At 44.0% G+C, this 21,143-nt stretch overlaps 1 protein-coding gene across 3 annotated transcripts; it reads right to left on the bottom strand.

Moving 5' to 3' along the window:
• Positions 1-1,472: 1,472 nt before the first annotated feature.
• Positions 1,473-20,694, bottom strand: scn1ba (sodium channel, voltage-gated, type I, beta a). Of its 3 annotated transcripts, XM_082552501.1 has the most exons (7): positions 19,570-20,694; positions 19,406-19,464; positions 7,498-7,664; positions 5,399-5,636; positions 4,230-4,371; positions 3,958-4,029; positions 1,473-2,871 (listed from the first exon to the last, which is right to left on the bottom strand). In XM_082552501.1, exons 2-6 carry the CDS (start codon positions 19,461-19,463, stop codon positions 3,963-3,965), a joined length of 672 nt encoding a protein of 223 aa, XP_082408627.1. In that variant the 5' UTR covers position 19,464; positions 19,570-20,694; the 3' UTR covers positions 1,473-2,871; positions 3,958-3,962. The 3 variants fall into 3 exon arrangements, with proteins under 3 accessions (XP_082408627.1, XP_082408626.1, XP_082408628.1); XM_082552500.1 differs by having other exon boundaries at positions 19,406-20,694; XM_082552502.1 differs by lacking the exon at positions 3,958-4,029 and having other exon boundaries at positions 19,406-20,694.
• Between the last annotated feature and the right edge of the window lie 449 nt (positions 20,695-21,143).

Here is a 21,143-nt window from a genome sequence, read left to right as displayed (position 1 = left end):
CGAGCCACCTTTAACCTGCCAAAGCAGAAAGAACCCACTAGAGAAATTGCTCCAATATTAGGATTAGCAAAGTCTCAGTTTGGTACACCATGAGACCGAAAGACAGCACTGAACTCAGCAACGCAAAAAGTCCTGGATGTCCACAGAAGACCGCAGTGGTGGATGATCGCAGAATAATTTCCATGGTGAAGAGAAACCCCTTCACAACAGCCAACCAAGTGAACAACACTCGATATCCAAGTCTACCATAGAGAGAAGACTGCATGAAAGTAAATACAGAGGGTTCACTGCAGGGTGCAAGTCACTGAAACCAAGATCAAGAAAAAAGTCAAGAGAAGACGTGGAACCGCTCATGATCCAGAGCACATCATCTGTAAAACACGGCAGAGGCTGTGTGATGGTGTGGGCGTGCACGGCTGCCAGTGGCACTGAGACACTAGTGTTTTTTGATGATGTGACTCAGGACAGAAGCAGCTGAATGACCTCTGAGGTGTTCAGAGACAGACTGTCTGCTCACATGCAGCTAAATACAGTCGAACTGGGCCTCATTTCATAATAAAGATGGAGAACGACCCAAACCAGCAAAGCAAGTTTATTAAAGCAAGGACGTGGAATATTCTTGAATGACCAAGTCCGTCACCTGATCTTAACCCAACAGAGCATAAAGTCACCGTTACGCTGAGCTCTGCACGCTCTCCTCGCCGTAAACTCAACTTTGTTCTTAGAAAACCTTTCAGCTCCTCTGTGAGGTGACATCATGAACAATTTGGCTCACAAACATATAACACGAAGAACTAACATTCCTAACATGTGACCAGCCGGGAACAGAATCTATAACATGACACAGAATTCACTTTAAAAACTATTTGTGTTTGCAGCTCAGTTTGACTTCATTCACAGACATCACCGACACATGTAAAGGCCTCAAACAGCTTATTGTGTCAGAAGTTTGATTTATTTCAGTTTGTTTCCAGTAAGCAACATTTCCACACCTAAAACTGCAGATTCTGATTTGCTGAAGCACGAGCAGTGCAGCGGGGAGGCTTCTTCTCGTTTCGCCGGTTCAAAGCACAAAGTACATCGCTTACAAAGGAGGGCACGGTTTGTTCTTTTTTAGCATCTCAAACTTTTGGTGTTTGTTCTGAAAAGAAACCATCACATTTCCGCCTTTGCGTTATTCCAACACGCAGCATGCAGGTACGTGTGTCTCATTCTTCTCAAAGTATGAAACTTGCTTTTGTACAATAGACGAGCAGTAAACATGCAGACTGGCAGTGTTGAGCTGCCATCTAGTGGCTTTCTGGAAACATGTTTTTCATAAAAGCCAAAGCTTTTACGAAAAACATGTTTCACATTTTTCCCTTTTGTGTTTCCACTGGCTTCTCTCCGGGAGGCACACTGGGCACGGCTTGTGGTGCATTTGCCCACGGCAGGTTTATAATAGTTTGAGCCCTTAAGTTTTCTACAAAGACACTAAGACATTGGTATGAAGTTAAACATCAGTGGGAAACTTTCAGCTGCTGAGGGTTACACTTTCTCAGGGGCATCCGCTTCTGATCTGGGACAGGAAGTCACTGTTTTTGTTTTTTCAGCGCTGAGGCTTGTAAACAGCTTTGAAGGGCAGGTTTAAATGAGCAGCGAGCCTCCTTGTGTCAAACAGCCAGTTTAAACAGGCGGTGATCTGCTGAAAAGGCCTGCCAGGCTTTTTTAACCTGGCCTGTGACGTACATGAGATGAAACAGGATCTAATATTAAACCTTAAAAACTAGCTGCTGTAGACCTATTCTGCTCATGCCTGCTCCATTTATATTGCTGGTCTGAAATGGAATAGCTTTGCATGCCTTTTGTTCACCAGTGCAGTGCTGGTGCTGGAACGCAATCCCAAAACCTTCCACCAAAACAAAAAGTCTGCAGCAGTAACTAGCACCACCACAGCACAGGGCAAACAGCTGCAGAAGCTGCAGTTCCAGCAGTGAGTCGGTCCCCGTAGACTCTACAGTAAACGTTACAGCAGAAATAAACATTTTTACAGCCTGACACAAAAACAGGATTTGGCCTCTGAGGAGGAGGATGATGGCTTCATCTGGGGCTGAAAGTTCAGGGTTTGAACGCCATCGTAGGAATGTATATATGACTGAGAAAAAGGAAAAGCAGAATATGTCCACTGTAACCTGTGAGTGCATCTTTGTCTGTAAGGTAACGTTTGCACCTTCCTGCTGCGTGTAAAGGTGAAGCTGTCGTGTTTCATGAGCTCGGAAACTTTCAGAACCGTCACAAAATCCTCTCTATTAACTCCACGTGCTGCAGGGTAAAAGGTGTTTGGACACTTTATCCGGCTGATGAACAGTGAGCTGCACGTAAGATAGACCAGCACTTATATTTGTATTTTACATTATTTTGTGGTATAAACTGATTATCATGGTTATATAAGGATGATAAACAGTTTTTATTTGGCTCCACAGTTTAGTGAACCTGCAGAGGAAACCAGTGATTTTAATGCTCACCGGCACCAACACATGGAGAGTGATGAAGTATTTCTTGATAAGCTTGTAATCATGCAGTTAGTGAATACATAGCGTATAATAGACCCTACATGTGTTCTGTGCAGACGTATACACCTATATACAGCATGACTCCCTCCCTCTGTCCAGCTTAACAAAGACCTGATGCATCCGTGCGTTCCCTCTGAAAGTCCGTCCTTCATCCTGCTGCAGAAAGTCACTTTAGAAAAAAAAAAAAACTTTCCATGAAGATCTTTCTCCTCGCTGTGGTTCCATGTTTCCAGCTTGTGGAGAGGATGGTGAGAGGAGGAGAGGGCACACAAGAGGACGAGCAACTCCTCAAAGAAGCCGCCTTGAACGTTTCCCCAAACTGAAGATTTAAAAAAACAAAGAAAACTGTAAGTCACTGACAGCGAGCGATGTGAGGCAGCGAGCTCAGTTTACATCTGATAAACTACATTTAAAGCGCGGGTTTCAAACATGAGGTTCAGGGGCCATAAAAAGCCCACATCATTCATCAGTGTGATGTGGCTCAGAGGTGTGCAGCAGTCCTGACTGCTCCTGATGAGGTCTGCGGGTCTGATATGTAAACTCCACAGCTCCTCTGCTGGATTCAGGTCTGGCAAATCTGAGGGTTGGCCGGTGACAACGCCAATCATCAATAATCTACAACTGCTTGCATGACCACATGAAGCTGGCCAGTGAAGACTGTCCCGCAGGAGTAACGCACCACCCACTTCATGGTGGTACCTAACAGCATTCAGGGTGCTGTCGGCTAACAGGTGGAGGTCTGCGCGGTCCTCCCTGACCATCGCTGACCCACCCAGTCGTGACAGGTGTCGACAGCAGAAGAGTCACCGTGGCGTCTGCAGACTCTTTCGTGTCTGTTGCACGTGCTCAGTGTGAACCTGCTTCCATCTCTGAGCACACCGCAGGCCCACAGCAGTGGTGGACCTGCCAGTGCTGGTTTTCTGGACAGAGCTGTGCTGTGAGCACAGGATCAGGTGTTCTTACAGCATAAAATCTGAAGTATTAATGTCATGTAGTGCTCTCTAAATGTTCCTCGAGATGTTATTATGTTATTTTGAAGATCTCCCGCCTGAGTGCAGCCATCTAACGAGAGGCGCTTGTAAAGCCTGGGGTCACCAGACTGATTCAAAACACATAATTACTGGAATATTTCAGTTTCATTATTAATTTATGTAAAAGTAAAATCAGAATTCAGTAAAATGATGAGAAAAGTAAAGCAAGACCTGACCCACAGTGAGCTTTGCTGCAAATGCATGACTTATATGTTGACATGAAAATTACTTACACATGTGTTCTTATGTGTCTGCGTGATTCTTGGATGTAATCTGACTACTGCATGACCTCCTAACCCGCCCTTTTTGCATCTTCTTAAAATGAAAAAGCAAACAAAAACTAAATATGGAATTTCACGGTGATCGAGACCTACCCGTGCTATTCTGCCACTTGTGCACCTGCACAATTATCTTTACTTTCCGATGCTATAGCTAAATACTCCTCCCTGGAAGAAAGTGAGAAGGAAAAAGGAGAGAAACAAGAATCAGAAGATGTCAGCTCAGTGAGAGGAAAAGGAAAATGTCATGTTGAAAACAGCAGATTGAAACAGTAGGATGGAAAAACGAGGTCGGAAGGTGAAGACAGCCCGGCGGGATTTTGGAAACAAAGTCCTGCTACTGCTCGTGTGCTTTAGGCGGTACTCACGCGCTCTCTCTCAGAGCTTCCTCTCCTGCTGCCGAGATCTTCCTGTAGCAGTAAATCATCTCAACCAAGAGCCAGAACTGCAGCCCGATGATGGAGACGTACATCATCACCTCAGACAGGATGGACGCCATTCCCCGGGTAACTAGAGACACGCACAGGGTTAATTTGGGTGTTTATGCAATACGAGTTTTACAAAGATACGACTCCTGGATTTAAAATCATCATTTCCTGAACTTCACATGGTTCAAAAATCTTCAATTGTCTTGATTCGATCTTAGTTCATCCTCCCTCTGAAACAAGCTGTTTTACCTCCACCTGACCCTCTATGACATCATAAAGATCCAAGAGAAGGAAAAAAGTGTCTGAAAATGAGTGTTTAACTCGTAATCTTTCTTTTACTTAAGCATAGACTGACCTCATTACTGAGAGGAGACCCCCAGGCCGAATCAGGACCCCGGAGAGCTCATGTCTCATCTTTGTTAGGAAGGGAATTTATAAAGGATGCGCTTAACCTGTAAAGCCAAGTGCATCATCATCTTCTACATCATCAATATCATTTTTTTTAAATTAGATTACATGATGCATTTTGAGTGATAAATAAATCAGTAAGAAATAGAATCTAATTGTTTGGTAGCACAAACAATAATAACCGTTTTCTCTGTATGGTTGCAGGTCTTTACCTACAATATGAATCACTTTGTGATGTGATGCTGCAACGTATTTTAAACCAGCGTCACGTTCAAAGCCGCTGACGTGGCTCATTTACACACAAAGTGTCCTTTGGAGGTGAACTGAGTGGTGACATCACTGAGACGGGGTGTTGCTCGCCATTTTTCAACATCCGGGGCTGCTGTTTTGGAAGGGTGTGCTGCTCTCTCCCCGAGGAGGAAAGTGACGAATAATCTGTTAAATACTAGTTTGCTTAAAAAGATGCACCAACAGAGTGTTGTACTGACACCCGACACAGCACACAGACAGATGTCTGTGTGCTGTGTCGGGTTTACTACACGCCAAGTGATCGTATCTGCCGGATAATGGCATTTAACACAGCCAGCATGTCCAGTTCAGTAACTCTGGTTAGTGTGAGAAATGAGGCCCATCTCAGAACTCATGTAAAAATTAGTAAACCAGAACAGGAAGTATGAGTCAGTTTTGAGTTCAGTGCTTACGCCGTGCAACCACATTAATGGTGATGTTCTTCTCTATGGTCTTTTCGTAGGCGTAGTTGCTGTATTTGAGGGTCCGGCTAAATTTGCATTTGTAGGTTCCAGTGTCATTGTAGGTCACGTTGAGGATGTAGATGGAGCCATCCTGCAGGTCCGTGGTATGCTTGCTGCCGTTCCAGGCCAGACGCTCGTAGAAACGTGGGTCAATGATCTCGCCGCGTGCATCCTCATAAATGTACAGCTGGAAGAGGAGGCGGAGGAGGGAAAGACATCATTTTACACTTCTTGTGTGTTTCTCTACCTGTTCTTGGATTGGATTGACGTTCTTTGTTGTGAAATCATATTTATTTACAGGCTTCACATGAAATCACTCTAATCATTTCATTACACAGAAGACTCTCTGCATTTTAAAGGTTTTGGTTTTCGGAGCTATATTTGAAAGGAGAGTGTAGAGTGCTGCTCTGGCCATCGCCCAACACAAGCCTGATTAGAAAACTGCATCCATAAACTACACAGGTGCAACCTGGGTGTCATCTGCATAGCAGTGTAAATGTATGCTATGTCTTCTAATGATACTGCCTAAGAGAAGCATGTATAATGTAAAGAGAATTGGTCCTAGCACTGAACCCTGTGGAGCTCCATAACGCTCGAACGCTCACTGAGGAGGACAAGCACAGAGATGAGTCCACTGTCAGAGGCCATAAGAAGATCATTTGTAACCTTCACTGAAGCTGTTTCTGTGCTGTGATGAGCTCTGAAACCTGACTGAAACTCTTCAAATAAACCTCTGCAGATGATCTCAGTCCAATCTTTCATATGTGTTGATGCATGTTCAATCATCCAGGTAAGGAAGTCCCAGAAAGTGGATTCTGTTCATCTGGACGTCATAAGTGGGAGAAACGTTTCATCCAGGTGACTTCTTCAGTCTAACTGCAGGTTTCCAATCTTATAAACAGGACATTTGCACAATGACTGAAACCAGCACCACTGAATGAACAATGGGCTGGGAGGTCAGTTCCTTTAATATGCAAATTGTCATGACCACTGATCAATAACCATGAGTCCCAGTCACAGAGAGTTGGGGAATGGCTGCAATCACAGCATTGTAAGATGGTGACAGATGGACCCTTAGGCCCCTCCTCCATTCAGAGATGGTCTTTCCCTTTTCACGTAAATGGCCTCCTTGGCTCCACCCTCAAACCAGCGTTCCTCCCTGTCCAGGATGTTACATCCTCATCATTGAAAGAGCGTCCACTGGCCTGTAGGTGTAAATAGACTGCAGAGTCCTGGCCTGACGAGGTGGCTCTTAGGCTGTTTGATGAATAAATTGTCCTCCTGCATTCACACCATCTTCCAATGCTGCGAGCGCAGCCATCCCCCAACTCTCTGTGAATGCTGCTCAGAGCCATTGATCAGTGACTCATGCATGTTTAAAGAAACAGACATCTGGTCTCCACATCTCTTCCCGATATTGACTGAGCTGCAGCCTACATCTCATATCTGCACTTGCTGGTGAATTAATGGATGCTGAAACTAAAAGGCAGCTCAAGGCTAATGGGATCTTTCCCGCTGCATGCATGAGGCGTAATGGCCTTTTGCTGTGCCTGGTTGTGTCTCCTTAAGTAAGTAGGTTTTCAGCACAGACTGAAAAATATCTTCTGTCATGGAAAATGCATCTCTCTGCTCTGCCTCATGATAAATGCATTGGCATCCTTTTCCCAGAAGAGAAGAGGCTGCTGTGATGACGTGTGTTGAGACATCCAGCCTCTAGCTTCAGAACATTTTACTATATTTCTGGCTAAATAAATTTCACCACTGCTATTTTAGGGATATGCAAGCATAACTGACAGGATTTGGTCCCTGCTTGAAGAGCATCTACAGCTCATCCAACCATCTGATAAATAATATGACTGCTGTGGGCCTAAATGTGCTAACACACCATCCAAGAAGTGAAAGCACTGAATAGGCAGTATGTACATGCCACACATTTCACCTCCGCAGTTCATGGATGCAGCTTGTTAACCAAACACCAACCAAAAGCTGAGGCTTCAGAAACCGTGAATGACATCAGCTTCCTTGTATATTCTGTGGTAAAATCTTACGTCTGAGAAGTCGCTGTCGCCTGAGCCTTTGAAGGACCATTTGACGGTGGCCGTGGCATCCACCTCGCCTCTCATCTTACAGTAGATGCAGCCCAGCTTGAAGCCGTCGCTGATAACAGCCTCTGTGTCCGAGTCCACTTCCACGCAGGCCCCGTGGCACAGCGGAGCTGCAGAGTGAGGGAGACGCAGTTAGTTTCTGTCTCTCGGCCTGTTTGCGGGTCACGGGGTCAGAGGCAAGTGCGGTGAGTGGCCGTCTTCCTCTCTGTCATGTGCCCGTGACTCGAGGGAAAGGCTGAATTTGGTGTTTTCTCTCAGTACTTGCAGGCAAACTGTCTAAACTGTACTCGAGAAAACAATGCTAGCTACGTGACTTTTACGTGCTTGGTCCCAATGCGCATTACATGCAAGTTTTTTGTATCGGGCATATCTTTTTTCTTGCAATTTTTTATTTCCCCTCATTGTTTCAGCTCATAGATGGATTAGATTTGGTAAGTTTGGGTTCTCTGTTTGGCGTCATTTTCACTTCTGGTGTTTTTAACTGAAGCTGGGGGGAAATAAAGAGGTTGCAGTGAGCGATACCATTGTCTTGCATTCTGGCCACTGCTAACTGAGCTAAATTCATATATAGAAGCGTGAGTCTATATATGCCATCATCATCATGACACATACTTCTCATCGGCCAGGAGTTACACACCTGCAACTCCAAATGTTTCTGTCTCACACTGCACCTTGCAGTTTCCACTGCGGCCTCAGCATCGCTCTCAACCAATGATCTTGTGCTATTCTCAACTCTCACCTCTGGGAAGCGTTTGATTTGAATCGTAAGATGGTGGGGAGGGGAATGAGGGAGAGGACAGAAACACACAGCACACAACGCTGATCAGAAAAATCATTAAACAGCAGCCGCACGTCGTCCGTGTGCACGCAAAAACGCCGCTCTGTTCCTTTACTTCCTGGGACGTTTAAAAGAAACACGCAATCGAAAAGCCACCACACGGAGGGACGTGGAAGGGGAGACATGAAAGAGGGAAGAAAGAGAAGGTTAGCACAGGTATCAGTCGTTAACAGCCATTTCTACAGGAAAAGCACGGGAGACGGGGAAGCAGGAGAGGAGAGGGGTCAATGCTGTATGATGCACTGCAGAGAGGAAAAAAGGGGAGGAAGGAGGAGAAGAGAGAGTTAAAAACACAATTTAAGGCTTCACAAATATAAACCCAAACACTACTGAGCCGACAGCTGTCGCATTAGAAGAAGAGACTGAAGCAGACCACAAACCCCCCAGATGGACCCGAGAACACCCGAGCCAGAGGGCAATGATTGCAGAGGACTTGGAGAGCAGGGATGAGTGATTACACGAGTGCCTGGGGGAAAGCCACATTCAAACAAGCTGTATTTCATTTTGGGCAGAAAGCGCGTCCTGATGAGCGAGCTCAGAGAGAGCGGCAGCTGTCAGTCCGGACGCCTGGTTCACTCGTCACGATGTCAGAAGATTTGTTGAACTGGATTTTAGTTCAACGCCTGGTAGCTGTGAGCCGATTTTATTAGAGTTTGTGTTGTAAACTCATAATTTATGAATGCTCATAATTCAGAGCTCCACCCTCTTATCCGAACAAGTATGCACGCTTTTGGCATCCCCGCCCCAAAAAATTATAGTGTGGCAGACCAGTAGGGGGCTCCACTCACACCCAGCGAGAAGGGAAGGGGTAATGTTTTTGGGTTGTAGGAGGTGTTTGCCGCCTTGTGAGTTCGGTTGGTTGAAGCCGAGATTAAAGTTGGAGTAAAACGTGGCGAGCTCTCGTGTCGTCCTTACGTACCTCCACAATGGTGCCCGTGTCTACTTTTAATAAACAGTTTATAACACTTTAAATATACAGTCTTTTCCCCATGGGTGTGTTTGGGTGAACTCGTTTACCACCATTCGCTGTCACTTGCTCGAGTCTCGGCACCTTCTTCTCATATGTTATTATAAACATCTGAAACAGTTGAATCATGACTTTGCTCTAAAGCGCGGGAGCTCGGGTAAGCTCGGGGTTTGGGGGTTTTCTGGGAGGCGAGCCTGCTGAACACCAAACAGGCCTGAGGCAAACACCGTCTGCACACACCGCTCAGAGGACAGAAGAAAACACAAGGCTGCTGCTTTATTTGATTTTTTCCCCTTTCAGATTCATATCTGCTGTAATTGGCTCTCGTCTCTGTTACAAATGCGATCTGATTGTTTGCGTTAATTGCACGCTGCTGTAAGCTGCACCAGCTGTCAGCGCCGCGGCTAATCCTCGCCACCAATAGAGGTCGATGAGAGTCAGTCATCAGTTAATGCCCCTGTGAAATCCCACAGGGGGAGCATCTGCAAATCAAACGATAGCCATTTCTCTCTACAAAGAGGTTCCACCAAGTTTCCAGCTGAGCATTAATGTGCAACAACATTTTGACTCAGGTCTGTGTACTGCTGACTTTACCTGATACAGATTCTACCATGAAAAGCAAAGAAAGGAAACAGGAAGGCAGTAAAGGAAGAGGACGTGCAGAGACACATAGAAGGGTTTGACATGAGACCTGGAATACAGACAGTAGAGACACATTAAAACAGGAACTAACCACAGCAGAGATCAGAGGAGGATAGAAGAGAGCGCTCTGGCTGCAGAGCCACTCCCTGAGCCTGGTTCTGCTGGAGGTTTCTTCCTTTTAAAAGGGAGTTTTTCATTCCCACCGTTGCCAAAGTGCTTGCTCATAGGGGCTCATATGATTGTTGGGCCCCTTGGGGCAACTGTTGTTGTGATTTGGTGCTATATAAATAAAACTGAATTGAACTGCAGAAGTTAGTCTAATATTTGCAGGTCAACCCACTGCACTCATGTTGTCACAGATTAGCACAACATGAACAGCTTAACGTTCATAAATCTAATTCAACAAACATGTGATGCAGAATATTTTAACCAACGTTTGTAATCTTTGCTGCTGCAAACCTCACCACACCCACTGACCTGATGACATCAGACACACACGTTCATGTTGAAACAGAAATGAGTGCCATGAAATTATTCCATCAATGCATGTTAATCAGAAACTCCATAACAGGAGAAAATGTCACAGGAACTCAAAATACTTTCCCCCCCTTGTTTGATATTAAGTTTACGCAACATATTCTGTGTAATTACTTTATGCATTCAGGTTTACAGTGCAGATGTAAATCCAGCTGCACACACACAGAGACAGCATGAGGCTCTGATCCTGAGGGAGGGAGGCTGGTGACGCAGTCAGAGGCCACACTGTGCAAGGTGAGCAAGCATGTTGCTGACTGTCCAAAGCTGAGGCAGCGAAAAGGCAGCGAGACGAACATGCAAGCAGACACAAAGAGGAGCTCACATCCAAAGTGCAGACTAGACAGTCAGCAGAGTCCCTGAGCAACGATTCCTCAGAGCAGCAGCCGCAGCAGTGCACAAACACAGAGCATCAAAAGTGCAAATCCATTGCGTAATCTGCAGACGGAGGTTCAGGATTATGCAACGGATATTCCAGAAAATGCCGATTAGGAGATTTCTTTTTTCCCCCCAACAGGCTGGTTAATCTCTCATTTCAGTTGCCGTTTGCCTCCTGAGGACTACAAAGTGACTACAAAAGACTACCCAGTGAGGTGAGCTAGCTTAGCATGTCACAGGAGGCTAAAGAAAATACAGAAAGGATCGAGATTATTTGCTGAACTGGGCACAAGAGGAAGAAAAGAGAATTGGATAAGCGACAGGAAAAGAGATGAGTGAGGACGACATCTGTTTCCATGGCCGGGTTACCAACACCCACAGACACCGTGGGCATATATGACCCGGGTTTAATGCCAAGCATCCGTGACATTTCCCCCGACACAGAGCCGGTGAGGGACTTTCTACTGGAACAAGGGAAACAAAAAGACACACAGCTCCGAGAGCTTCGCTTTCGTTTTACTCCACAAAGATGCCACTTGATGGCACAGACGCAGGGCTTTACTTCATGTGTTTTCCTCTGCAAGAGCAGAGTCTGTCCTGGACTTGGGGTGACCCGGAGGTCTCAGAGTTTGGCTGCACATCACTTTTCCCCCATTTCCAAAATCTAAATGAAACTGCTCAAAATATTACAGATAATTTCCCTTTCATATAGAGCTGGGCGATAGAACGATAACGATATGTATCGCGATATAACTTTTACTCGATAGAGAAATTAAGCTATCGCGATAGACCTCGCCGCTCTTGTCCTCTTAAAAAAAAAATAATAATAATAATGTCAGCCAATCCAAATTAAGTAGCGCAGAGCCGAACCAATCACAGCCGCAGCGTCACGTCGCGTGACTTGTTAGTACAGCACAAGTGCCAAGCCGCACGTGTGTTTGTTTGGGAAGCAGCCAGCGGGTAATGGAGCCAGCGCGTAATGGAGGAAATGAGTGTGCCGACTAGAAAAATCAACCGAGCGTGACCGAAGAGAAAACAGATGACGGTTCCAATGCTGGAGAGATTGTCGAACGGAAGAGCCATAGAAGTTCCGTAGTGTGAAGGTATTTCGGCTATTTCAAGTCTGACAAAAAACAGAGTAGCGTGCACTGTAAATTGTGCCGAAAGCAAGTCTGGAAATACAATAAACTGGTGCATGCGTCACACTGTGCGCCACGTTATTGTTTCGGTTAAATGAATTTCTACAATACTGTTACTGTTAATTCTACTCTCTGCAGTGTTTAAATGCTTACATATACACACAGTTACTGTCCCTCCACACATACGACTCGGTTCTGCTTCTATGCCCCAGCTTTGTTTACTTTTTCCCACCGAGGCTTCTAGACTTCTGATTGGCCAACATTTCTGCACGGTTAGGAATCGAGCGCCACCTGCTGCTTTGGCATGTTCATAGCAGCGTTTTCCTTCATTTCTGCCTTTATGTGTGGACGGGATTATTTTTTAAAACGAAAACGGAAAATCTCCGTTTTCAAAAATACCCGTGTACGTGTGGACGTAGCCTCAGTCTCTGACTGGAAGCGCTAATTCGTCATTCGGCTTTTGTCAGACTAAAGTAACTGTTAAAACTGTTTGAAAAGCTAAGCTATACAACAAGGAGAGATTGAGAATTTCCTTTTAGTTCTCAGTTTATTTGATATTGACAAAAGTTAGTCAGTTTTGTCTGTTCTTCTGTAAAACAAACTAAGATTTATTTTTAGAATTAATATTTTGTTTCTAAGTGGAATTGACAATTTAGTCTGTTTCATTTGTTCTATTTTGAAACTTAAACGCTTTAGCGGCTGTCTTTTGTGTAGTTTGCAATATTTGCCTTTTATTTATCTGAAAAAGTCTCATGTTCCTTAAGTACATCTACCCTGTTGAACTTATTATGGGAAATAAATATTTAAATAAAAACAAGCTGCTGATTATTTCACATTTTACTTGTGAGCAACGGCACATTTAAATCTTACAAATATAGTTATTTGGCTTATATCGTGATAGATATCGTTATCGCCTGAAATGAAAAAAACATATCGTGATATGAAAAAATCTCATATCGCCCAGCTCTACTTTCATAACAACTGTACTGGAGTTCATTCATTCAACTCGACCAACTGGATTTTCTTAATGTGAAAATAAGAGGTCAGGGTTAAAAAGGAACAAATAAATAAACACTGAAAAGAACACAGTGGAAAACGTTAAACTAAAAATAATGCAAAAATAAAATAATACAAAAAATAGACACAAAATAAATATAAATGTTGTATTTATTGATGTTCAGTTGTAGCACTGTTAGTAATATGAATTATATTATTGGCACATTTGACAATATTTCATTTATTTATTGGCAGTATTAGGCCTCCATACACACAGTCAGTGTTGGAAAGGTTACTTTTTAAAATGTATTCCACTACAGATTACAGATTACATGCCACAAATTGTATTTTGTAACGTATTCTGTTACGTTACTCAATGAGAGTAACGTATTCTGGATACTTTGGATTACTTAATATATTATCATGCTTTTTACAACTACATGAATGCGCTATTGCTGAATGATTTATTACTATTACTGAAGGTTACTCTCCACACCAACACCAACTAGATGTTTAAATCTTAATATAAATGAGTAACAGTAGGTGGACATTAGGTAAGGCTGCACTTTTTGCATCGATCTCGTATAGAAAACTATTCCGCGCGTATATAAAACAGGTCCGCGGCTCCGAACCGTAGTAAAGGGACCTCTGAATAATAGGGCTGCCACAAACCATTATTTTGATAGTCGACTAATCAGATCATCATCCATTGGACGTAAAACGTACAGCTTATTGCACCAGCAGCATCTGCTCTTATATAACTATCATTAGCTTACAGCTTTAAGTGTTTACGGTGCTAACTAAAAATAAAGACAAGATGATAGTTTATTAAATTTTAATGAAATTTGCAGATTGTTTCGGTGAAGTTTAATAAACTCCTTGCTATCTAAAATATAACAGGACACCGGAGTAAATTCTCCAGCATCTCACACTTCTGATAATCAGCTGTCTGCTTGACGTTTATTCAGCTGTGTAAAAACTATAACTTTAATCTCAGCCAAACCGATTTACTCAGGAACAAATAAAATACTGAAAAAAGCCAAACAATAACATGTTTAAGTTATCTAAGTGACTCATATATCATGTTTAACCTGAGTAGCGAAAGACGGCGGTGGGTTTGAAAACGATCTGCCGGGAGTCCGGTGTTCTCACGGCGCTAGTTAGCCTAGCCCCCGGCTAGCTATCGAGCTAGTGGGTAACAGACGTCTCCGAAAACGTCGGAGCGCTTTTGAAAATATGTGGTGTCCTGATAAACTGAGCAGATATTTGAGGTTTACACAGCTACATTCTCCATGAAAATATGTTAAATGTTTATTTTGTGACCCAGAAAGAATAATAAGAGTAATATTAAAACTAACTAGCTGCCGCCATTGTTGGAAACTGAGCTGGGCTGCGCTATGAATTCTGGGACAGAGCTACTTCTTCTTCGGCGTTTAACGGCAGCTGGCATCCTTGTACATGCAGTGCTGCCATCTTCTGTTTCAGTCCGTTATTACACTCTTAAATCCTGCTACTTATTCCTGCGTCTTTTGTGATCTTACAAAGCTTCAAACGACGCGTCGACTATTAAATCAGTCGTCGACGATTTTGATAGTCGACGTAATCGTGACTAGTCGACTAATCGTGGCAGCCCTACTGAATAATACGTCGGGTTCGTGTCGGGCTCATAGCTGAAAACTAGCTTTACTTGAAAGGCTGCTCCAACGGAAGTTATTGTTTCGGAGGAAAACAGGAACACGGTGTACAGTCGAGTCTTAACAGCTTACTTACAGCTGGGCTCGTCAGGCTCTCTTCTTGGCTGCAGTGGTTATTATTATATTTACATGCTTCCAGCTCCCGTTTCTGCTCGGCGACAGCTCGTACTTTTCCTTTTTCTCCCTCCCTCGCTCACAGACACATAACAGCAGTCCATGCTCCCTGCAGCACGGACTACACTGCCCATCAGGCTACATTCTTTAGAGCGATGCCTGTAACACTCTGCCTGTTGCCTTCATATTAAATATTTTTTGAATAATTTTTAAAAATATTTCTTCACCCACGGGCCGCAAGTAGGGGTGACATGGGCCGCTTTAGACCCTCTTAATGTGTGTTTTGTTTGGGTTTCCACCGGCTTGGAATTACCAAAAATAGAGAGGGCATAGCTGAACATATGAAACAGGAAAAACCGCTGTGTAATCCATTTATTTCAACAAAGTAACTGTATTCTGAATACAACCTTTTTAAACGGTAACTAACGGAATACAGTTACTCATATTTTATATTTTAAATACGTAACGGCGGTACATGTATTCTGTTACTCCCCAACACTGCACACAGTACATCCAGGGAGTTACATTTGTGCTTTAATATCTGCTGTAAAACATCTCCAGGGAGAGAAATCCTTTGATTTCACTTCAGCTGTAATTACGTCTACAACAGGTTTTCATTTTTTTCCTGTAAGCTAAACCAAAATACTTTCCCTTCAATATTATCGAAGATGTTATTGGATCAAATCTGTTCCCAGTGATTGTTTTTACTCTCCAAGCTGCGTGGAAGGTCACCTCGTCCTTCAGAGCCCATCAAAGCCTCCCCTTCAAAGCAGCAACAGCATCTCACCGGGATTACAAACCTCCACACAGCTGGATGAACAGAGGCTCAGGTGTGCATGCGTCTGCCTGTCACGTGTTTGTGACACTATCGAGAGGGACACACGAAGCCCGCAATTAGGTCGTGGCACAGTCTCTCGTTCCAGATTCATGGGTTAGAAAGGATCTAGAAAGGATGTGAGGCCAAAAAAAAGATCCAAGCATCTCTGAGCTTTCAGTGCCACGCATTTAATTCCTCTTAAGAAAGGGCTGAAAAACTTTGTAGTTTCATCGTGGGCTGAAAGTGCACACGCAGAGGAAGAATGGTTTGTGAAGAGGACAGACGGTGATTATTTTTAGATTTTCTCACCTGACACAGATGCTTGGAAAACTGCCAGCCATAAATCATGTTAGCTGCTTTTTAAAGGTTTAGTGCACTGCAGCTCTAGAGTACTCATAATTAGCTTATCTGGCAAAGCTCCTCTGTAACGTAATCGTCCTTAGTGATGCAGAGGATGGAGTGAACTGATGTAATGGCGATGGAGCCGTTATTGAAACATCGCGGAATTCAAGCCATTCGCAGACTAAAGGACTCTGCCATGTTACAACTTTGGACGCAGAGCATTAATACGGTTCGGGTCAGGCTTGGAATCTCACACAGTGCTGTCAAATGATTGTCGTGGCTTTTTAAAAACCGAAGCTTGTTATCAGATCAATTGTTTTTTTCCCACAATCTGAAATGAACGATGTGACAAACATTCGACTTTTTACCAACAGAGAAGATCGTGGTTGTGACAAACAGAAACAATTCTCCTCATTCCCAGATCTGCACTCCACGGGCAGCTTTGCATGATTCACAGTTCAAAATAAGTTCGTTATTCAGTTTATTATGTTCGTAAAACAAGCTCCCATTTAAGCCAACTGTCACCTGACTGGCTGTCCCACAGCAGGTGGGCGGGGCATCTGTGTCTGATGTCAGGATATCAGGGCTCTATGATATCGCACAGACCCAGGAGTAAAAAAAGTCAAGTCACAGCACGTTTATGTATGTTTCATACACTGACCTTGTTATTTGAAACTTAAATATGAGCACCATCGTAACAATATAAACATGACAGCACAAAAGAAACAAAGAAGTCTCTCACAATTTTTATCCTATCAAAAAAAAGAAATCAACAAAAAAAAATTCAGAGGACCAAGTACGGCACCTTGAGGGACACCTCTTCTTTGAGTTATGTCGTTTTTCTTGTAACAGTATTAGGTCAGTACCATTCAGTTTGGAACAATTACAGCACCAACTTTGCTCACAGTCGGCCTTTTTCTAAGACGATTATATGAAACCCAACCACTGTCTGCACTAACACTGAAAATTATATAAAAATAAATATAAAGATAAATAAAGATGTAAATCTTAAAATCTGTAAATAAAAATCAAAATACGTGTGAAATATCAAGCAGGTTTCTTTTCAAAACAAAGAAATATTACATAAATACTGAAGCCATTTTTTAATCATTATTTTGTCATCAGATACAGGGTACCTTTTTTCTGTGAGCTAAAGTCAGTTTTTGGGTGGATTTAAAAACATCAAATAAAATGTGTTTTTGTTTGGGGTGGTTAAAAATTCTCAAAAAGCTCATAATCTCATACTCTCTTCTGTTCCTCTTTGTTAGTTTCCATCCAGTGTGGTGCTTCGCCTTCTATCTTCCCTGTCTCCAGCTCCAGATGTAGAAGCTGACTCTTAACCTTTAACTAACCCACCGGCCCACAACCAACCCGCCCAGCCCGCTGACAGACGTTGTGTAACCTTAGTACTTTGCCCAGATCGCTTTCCTGCAGCTCTGACATGTGTTCACCTTTGGGCGGATGAAGCCGTGTTAACGCGTCCACGTGCAGCAGTGTTCTGAGAGACTGAGTGTGAGTTAAAGAGCAGCTGGCTGATGGAGATAAGAGCTCAGTAAATAGAGGTTTCTGAAGAAATTCATCAAAGAACACTCTTGGTTAGGCATGTTTTGTTTTTATGGTCAATACTGATTTCAATTGCATACTGTTGTGTTTATATATATGAATCGATGGCTTTACATTTAGAAACATTTTTAAACGCCTGCAGGTTTCATGAGACTGGCAGTAATTAAAATGTGATGGATAGCGAGGTTCAGGCTGTTTTCGCACATCAGTGGAAGGTGTTTCTCGTGCTTTAATTAAATAAATGTCGGTAACCGGATTCCTGTGAAGGTAAGAAAGTGAGTCGTGATATCTGAAAGGATCCAAAAGGAGCAGAGGGAGCTGGTTCGAGTCAAAGGATGATGGTTTTCACCCGAGTGCTCCACTTCAAAAACCCCTCAAATCACACACCTGCACGCAGCGTGATGCTGGCAGGCTGAGCTGTCTTAGAGTGCGTGTACAAAAGCATGAATGATGGACTCCATCAGCAAAACAGGGGACGGTGATAGTCCATTTCTCTCTCTGTGGGCAGAATCTACACATACGTGTATCATAGGGCTAAACATGTTTTTGTTTTGGAGGGCAAAAACGGTACAAAGGTTCATATTTAAAATTGGGTAGAATGTAAATTTTAGTCTTAGGTTTGAATGATTAACTGTTTAACTGCAAAACATAGAAACATGCTGGTTTGTCCATCGCTGGCTCGATGCTTCATCGAGTGACAGCAAAGTTCTGAGTTTGAACCTTCCTGAGGTCTTTGTTCTTTGTGCACCTCGTACCTGACATGTTAGGTTACCTGGTGACTCTAAATTGGCAGAAGGTGCAGATGCTAGCAAACATGGCAGACGCCATGAGGTTATCCCCCTCGTCATGTTTCAACAGCAAAAACTGCACAAAAGATGGACAGATGTTGTTGTTTCAACAGTAACCAGTCAGACTGTTGGTTACAGAGCAAACACACGTCTTTGTTCGATGTGATACAAGATTTGATTGACAACTTATCTGGTTAGAAGATGATTTGGACACAACACTCACTCCACCCACGCAGACTAATGGTACCGAGCCTGCCGTGTTTGTGCCATCAACATTTATCTTTGTGTGAATTCTGTCTCATTATGTGCTGCATGCAAAAGGAAAGACATCAGTTCTAGTTTGATTTGGTTCATCTTTTCCTGAGCTTTTGATGTTTGGTTTGCTTTTTGTTCCGAGTCCTTAAAAGAAGCACCCAAAACAATTCCTCTAACTAAAAATTCCAAGAAGGACAGAAAAGCTATGTCTTGAACACAACTTTGATCTTTGTCCCGGGACCCTTGCACCTTAAAACCAAACAAAAGGATCAAGTCCAGTTTTGAACCTGGTTTCCGTACGAATAAAAAAAACAATCTTCAACTTCAGAGAGCAGGCAGCTCTGCAGGAGCTCATCACTGTTACTCATCTTTGCCAGTTAATCGATCATTTAATTGTTTACGTTATCCTCGCTGACTCCAGCTTCTCCAGCCTGTTTGTAGCTTCGGTCTGTTTATCGACATAAAACTGGACGACATCTGTTTCACAACGATTAACCAAACAATGGGTATGTTAATAAATAATGAAAAGCAGTCATTAATGGACTCTCCACTCTGTGAACACAGGCACACATTGTTCCTGACTTTTAAGATACACACCAGATGCTGCGTCGGTATGTGTGAGTGCGTTTGCGCTCGGCATTTTAAAGCCGCCACATGGCCTCATCTCATTTCAAATTTTGAACAGCTGGGCGTTTGGCTCTACGGTGGAACAACAAACAGTCGGACGCACACAGAGAACGGAAAACACCTCAACAGAAACCATCGAGGCGAGGTCACCACTCACCTTCAAGTGCCAGGAGGACCAGAGGCAGCAGCAGCAGCAGCTCCATCACCGCGGACATCCTGACAGAGGACAGAGGGGTGGTGGCGTCTCTCAACAGTGCACACACAGACACACACACATACACAGACAGGACAGATCTGGAAACCCTCAGAGCATAAACACACCAAAGACGTCTCAACTGTGACTAAAAGTCGCCTCCTGTTTATCTGAGGGGTGGGCGGTGTGGGTGGGTCCTCCTCTTGCTCTGCTCCTTGCTCAACAACAGGAAAAAGCTCACATCAGCAGCAGTTTGTTCGTGCGCCTCTCAGTGTTTGAGCATCTAGAGTTACCAGAGGGAAGAATCAGACCAGGTCTCAGGTTTCGGCCTCTTTGTTCAACTATTTATGTTCCGTGGCACACCCTCAGGTCTCCTTATTGACACTGCGCGCACCACACAATGTAAGAGCCAATGGAATCCCGGTGTTTGAAGCTCAGCTGGTGGGGGATGATGGAAACAGTGCTGGAAATGGAAGAAGTTTGTGAGAGCTGGTGATGACTGCGCAGCTCGAGAGCCAGTCAAAATGTTGCATTCATGAATCCACAAGAAACACCGAGCTGACTTTGTCCTCGTGGGCAACCTGAGTTTAAAAACGGAGGAGCGGAGCTCGGCTGGGCCAAATGGAAGCAGTGGGAAGCGTGCGCCTCTCTTTGGCTTTGGAAGACTCAGTATTGCGTCTCTCAGAGTTATTGCTGTCTGCAGAACCTTTCGGGGAAGAGTCTTGTGTTTTCCCTCTTATGAAATCACCCGCTGTGCGCGCACATATGCGTGGTTTGGCTGCTGTCTGCGCATGAGCTGCACAGGTGGCACGCACCGGGCGGTGATCCCGCGCGTCTCTGGGAAAAGTGCGCGATTCCCGCTGTGCGTTCCAGCAGTGCAGCCGTCTTTAAACTCACCTCCGGTCTCACAGCGCGAATCTGTCGAACCCAAACCGTCAGCGCCCTCCTGGCCGTCTGTTCTCCCTGTGAAACAAACGTAGTCCCGTTTACCTGTAAAAAGAATCCTCCTCTGGAGGAGAAATCCTGCGCTCCGTCCTGAGTTCCTCGAAGCGCCTCCTTCTACTGACAGGTTAGAGATGGTTTCTCTCCCACATCGGAGAGATTTCAAGATCACACAAGGGGAGAAAATCTTCTTTTCGACCTTTAAGAACGAGCAGAGCTTCACATTCCTGAGTGAGAACACACAAACGCACACACAGAGCTTCAGGAATTACGTGTCAGCGCAAGGATGCCGCGCTAATCAGTCTTTGGGATGGGTGAAGGCTGGGGGGGAGGTGCATGGAGGAGGAGGAGGAGGAGGGTATTATGCATTGCAGCAGCAGAGGGATGGAGAACGAAGAGGAGGAGGGAGAGGTATAGAGCCGTTGTTATGGCAACAGTGGTTTATGCGATGGTTTCTTCCCTTCCAGAAACCCCCACGTGCTGGCAGGAGAGTCAGGTCTGAGTAACGGAGCGGTGTCACGTGGCGCCTGGATTTAGACTGAGCCATTAACGGGGTGGGAGGTACAAAATAAAAGATTTATGCCTAAAATACTGACTTCACGATTTGACGTAATTTTTCCCCAGAACTAAAGTGTAAAACGTTCATTTTAATGGAGAAAAGTGAATAAGAGACATATTAGAAATAAATAGTGTGTACAAAAGAGTGGTTTGTACTGAGGAAAAATGGATATGACAAAATTCATATAAAGTGTGGGAGTAA

Source organism: Aulonocara stuartgranti (assembly GCF_965226115.1).
Source record: "Aulonocara stuartgranti genome assembly, chromosome: 11".
NCBI classification, from domain to species: Eukaryota; Metazoa; Chordata; class Actinopteri; order Cichliformes; family Cichlidae; genus Aulonocara; species Aulonocara stuartgranti.
The sequence above is the reverse complement of the archived record's forward strand: the minus strand, read 5'-3'. Positions and strand labels throughout refer to the sequence as shown.